We start from the raw sequence: 3,472 nt of genomic DNA on the forward strand, positions 1-3,472 counted from the left end.
AGCAGTAAAATATATAACAGAGTGAACACCATTTGCAGGGTCTAAAAGGATTCCCAAGTGACACAGACATTGTTTACCTATAAAGGTACACTTTTTTTCAATATAAAAAATAGTTTTAGGAGTTCCCATCATGGCGCAGCAGAAACAAATCCAATGAGGAACCATGAGGTTGTGGGTCTGATTCCTGGCCTCCCTCAGTGGGTTAAGAATCTGGCATTGCCATGAGCTGTGGTATAGGTCATAGATGTGATTCAGATCTGGTATGGCTGTGGCTGTGACATAGGCCGGCAGCTACAGCTCCAACTGGACCCTTAGCCTGGGAAGCTCCATATGCCACAGGTGTGGCGCTAAAAAGACAGACAAAAAAATAAAAAATAATAATTTTATCAAAACAGACAGTTATTAAAAGAATAGCAAAATGAAAAATCCAACCAAGACCAACTGTCTCATATAAAGAGAACTAGTTAAATGAAAATCATATTAATATTGGATCAAAGGATAGGCTATAAGTGGTCATTCAAAATAATAAATCAAGGATCTAGTGATGATAACAAATGAAAAATAAGCAAGAAAGCCAACAATGTGGCTATGCTAAATTACAAAATACCTAAATATTGAGTGAAGATTAGAAAACAGTAAAGTAGTAAATGTTATTACAGTTATCTTAGAACATACTTAACTCTCTTGATACCTCATATAAGGATTTCTGAGTAGTAATCTCTATTATTTTTTCAGAAGCAAAACAATCTAACATTATTCTTTAAAAGATATTGTAAGGTTAACTGATTCACCAAATGTTTCTTTCAAATGGTCATTGCTCTCCCAGCTCCAATTTGAGTATTTGGTACTTTAAAATCCATATGATGGTAGCACATGAAAGCCAACAAAACAGGAGCGACTTTGTTGTCCCAGCTTCACAAACCCTGTAGGCTTAACTTTTTAAATTCAAAAAACTTAAATTTTTAATCTCATCCAAAGAAATCCTGGGATCCCCATAATATTTTTAGAACCCTCCAGAAAGAAGAGATGTCATTGAAAGGGCCTGTTTACTCATCACTTTATATTGTACTCCTTCTTTCTAACCTGAGTGTTTATTACCAATCACTATGTTATCTCCTTAAGATGATGTCATCCCTCTACCTGGCTCCTCCAGAATATGGCCATAGCCTTTTGTCTTCATCCCCAAAACCACCATGAATGTGTGATTATTAGGTATTAAAAGTATTTGTCAAAGCTTTATGGACAGTGGAAGATAATTACAGTACTCTACATGTTATACAGATGAAATGTGGTTTCTGAATCTCGCTGCCATTCCTTAGTGAGAAACCTCTTATTTAAAAGTGTTGTATCTCTAAAGAGACATGTTGCTAGGAATTTTTCTCTGGATATAGAGAAAATATTTCACTGTTTTTCAAAAAAAAAGTCAGCCTTCAAAATAGAAATGTCTTGTCATATTTCATGTTTACTAAAATAAAAATAAAATAGAAAGTATAATAGAAAGGGTGGAGAACTGAAATCAAGAGGCTAATATCTATTCTAGACTTTTTCATGAAGAGGCTGAATAATTAAGTTGACCATTAACCTCTCTGCTTTTCAGTATCTTGTGAATGTAATAAATGTACATGCACATACATATATATTGACAATCTAATGTGCTACTTTGAATAGAGGTAAATATGAAGTCTTGAAGTAAATATGAAAGAAGCTTAATGCATGGTAATTACAGCTCCAAAGTGGGATATATTTTGAGAGTGCTTATGGAATTGGCTGTAACTGTGAAACACTGGCAATCTTAGGAGTCATATTCCTGACAACTCTACCACTGTAGGGGGAAAGAAAAAAGAAGAACAAATTATCTGGTTCATGCTTCTAATGGCACAAGTGACAATTTAGAACCTCCCACCCCCAATGCATAAGATCACGCACCACTGTGACTTTACTGATCACTGGTGAAACAATTCATCTTTTTCAGGAGAAAAAAAGAAGGATCATAATGACAATAGCAAAAAGACAATGTTATTCTTAATAGGAAAAACAAAGTAAAGGAAAAGAAATTGTGGAAATGGTGATGAAAAGAAGATCTAGTCCAAAAAATTGGAAATAAATTGAGAGAAGACTCAAATTTCCTTTGCCATGATGAGAAAGAAGTAGGATAAGAAGGCTGCCATTAGAAATAATGTAAACAAATGCACAGAAATCTCCTCTCCTATGACTACCTGCACAGACACTGATTCTAATCAAAACTTTCTCCTCCTCAGGATTTTTCTCAAGGCAAGTTTAACATCTTTGTTCCTCAAACTGTAGATGAAGGGGTTCATCATGGGAACCACATTGGTATAAAAGACAGAAGAGATCTTTCCCTGGTCCATAGACCCAGAAGACGATGGATTGAGATACATAAATGCCCCTGATCCAAAGAACATAGAAACAGCAATTATGTGAGAACTGCAGGTGCTGAAGGCCTTGGACCTGCCTCCCGTGGAACTGATGCGGAGTATGTTGGAAAGGATGAAACCATAAGTGACAGAGATAGTGAGACTGGGCACAACGACACTGATGCCTGACACAATGAAAACTACCATCTTGTTGACATAAGTACTTGTGCAGGAGAGCTGGAGCAGAGGAAGGATGTCACAGAAATAATGGTTGATTATGTTTGCATCACAGAAGGTCAGTCTCAGCATGCATCCAGTGTGAGCCATAGCACCAGAAAATGCCATCAAGTAGGAACCAAGTATAAGGCTGGAACACACTTTAGGGGACATAGCAATGTTATATAACAGTGGGTTACATATGGCCACATAGCGATCATAGGCCATGGATGTCAGCACATAGCATTCAGAAATAGCAAAAAAACAGAAAAAATAAAGCTGTGTCATGCACTCCATGTACAAAATAATATTATTCTTTGATAAGAAATCCACTAGCATTTTTGGTGTAAATACTGAAGAAGAACAGAAGTCTACAAAGGAGAAATTAAAGAGGAAAAAGTACATAGGGGTGTGTAGGTGTGAATTTAGCACAATTAGGATTATCAATCCCAAATTTCCCAGCACAGTGACTATATACATTACTAGAAACAGGAAGAACAAAGGAAGTTGAAGATCTGGTTGGTCTGTTAAACTCAACAGAATGAATTCAGTCACAAAAGAACCATTTCCAGGAGACATTCTTCTCTAAGGGAAGCTGTGGACACATGAAAAACAGTGTTATGTTAGAGATCAACTCATATCTTCCCAAAATACCTTGTTCTGCAAGAGAGTATATACTCCAGGAATGTCTGCAATGAGTCCAACCTGGGCCCAGAGAATCTGCCTTTACATTAGCAAGACATTGAATGATATGGACTTTCCCCTACTAGAATATTAATGGGCTAAATATAGCAAAGAAGACCATATGTGAACATGACTGCTGGAAAAAAAGGAAGGAAGAGAAAAGAATGGACCAGGGCAAAAAGTCTTTCTCTCATCTC

The 3,472-nt window shown here is 36.5% G+C and overlaps 1 protein-coding gene across 1 annotated transcript; it reads right to left on the reverse strand.

Annotated features, from left to right (window-relative positions):
* On the reverse strand, positions 2,238 to 3,170 carry LOC110262288 (olfactory receptor 8B3-like). Its single transcript, XM_021102695.1, has one exon. It carries the CDS (start codon positions 3,168 to 3,170, stop codon positions 2,238 to 2,240), a length of 933 nt encoding a protein of 310 aa, XP_020958354.1.

This window comes from Sus scrofa, chromosome 9, assembly GCF_000003025.6.
Source record: "Sus scrofa isolate TJ Tabasco breed Duroc chromosome 9, Sscrofa11.1, whole genome shotgun sequence".
Lineage (NCBI taxonomy): Eukaryota > Metazoa > Chordata > Mammalia > Artiodactyla > Suidae > Sus > Sus scrofa.

Excerpts from the sequence above, each read along its gene's own strand:
- LOC110262288 (XM_021102695.1), bottom strand. The coding sequence starts at position 3,170 with ATGTCTCCTGGAAATGGTTCTTTTGTGACTGAATTCATTCTGTTGAGT.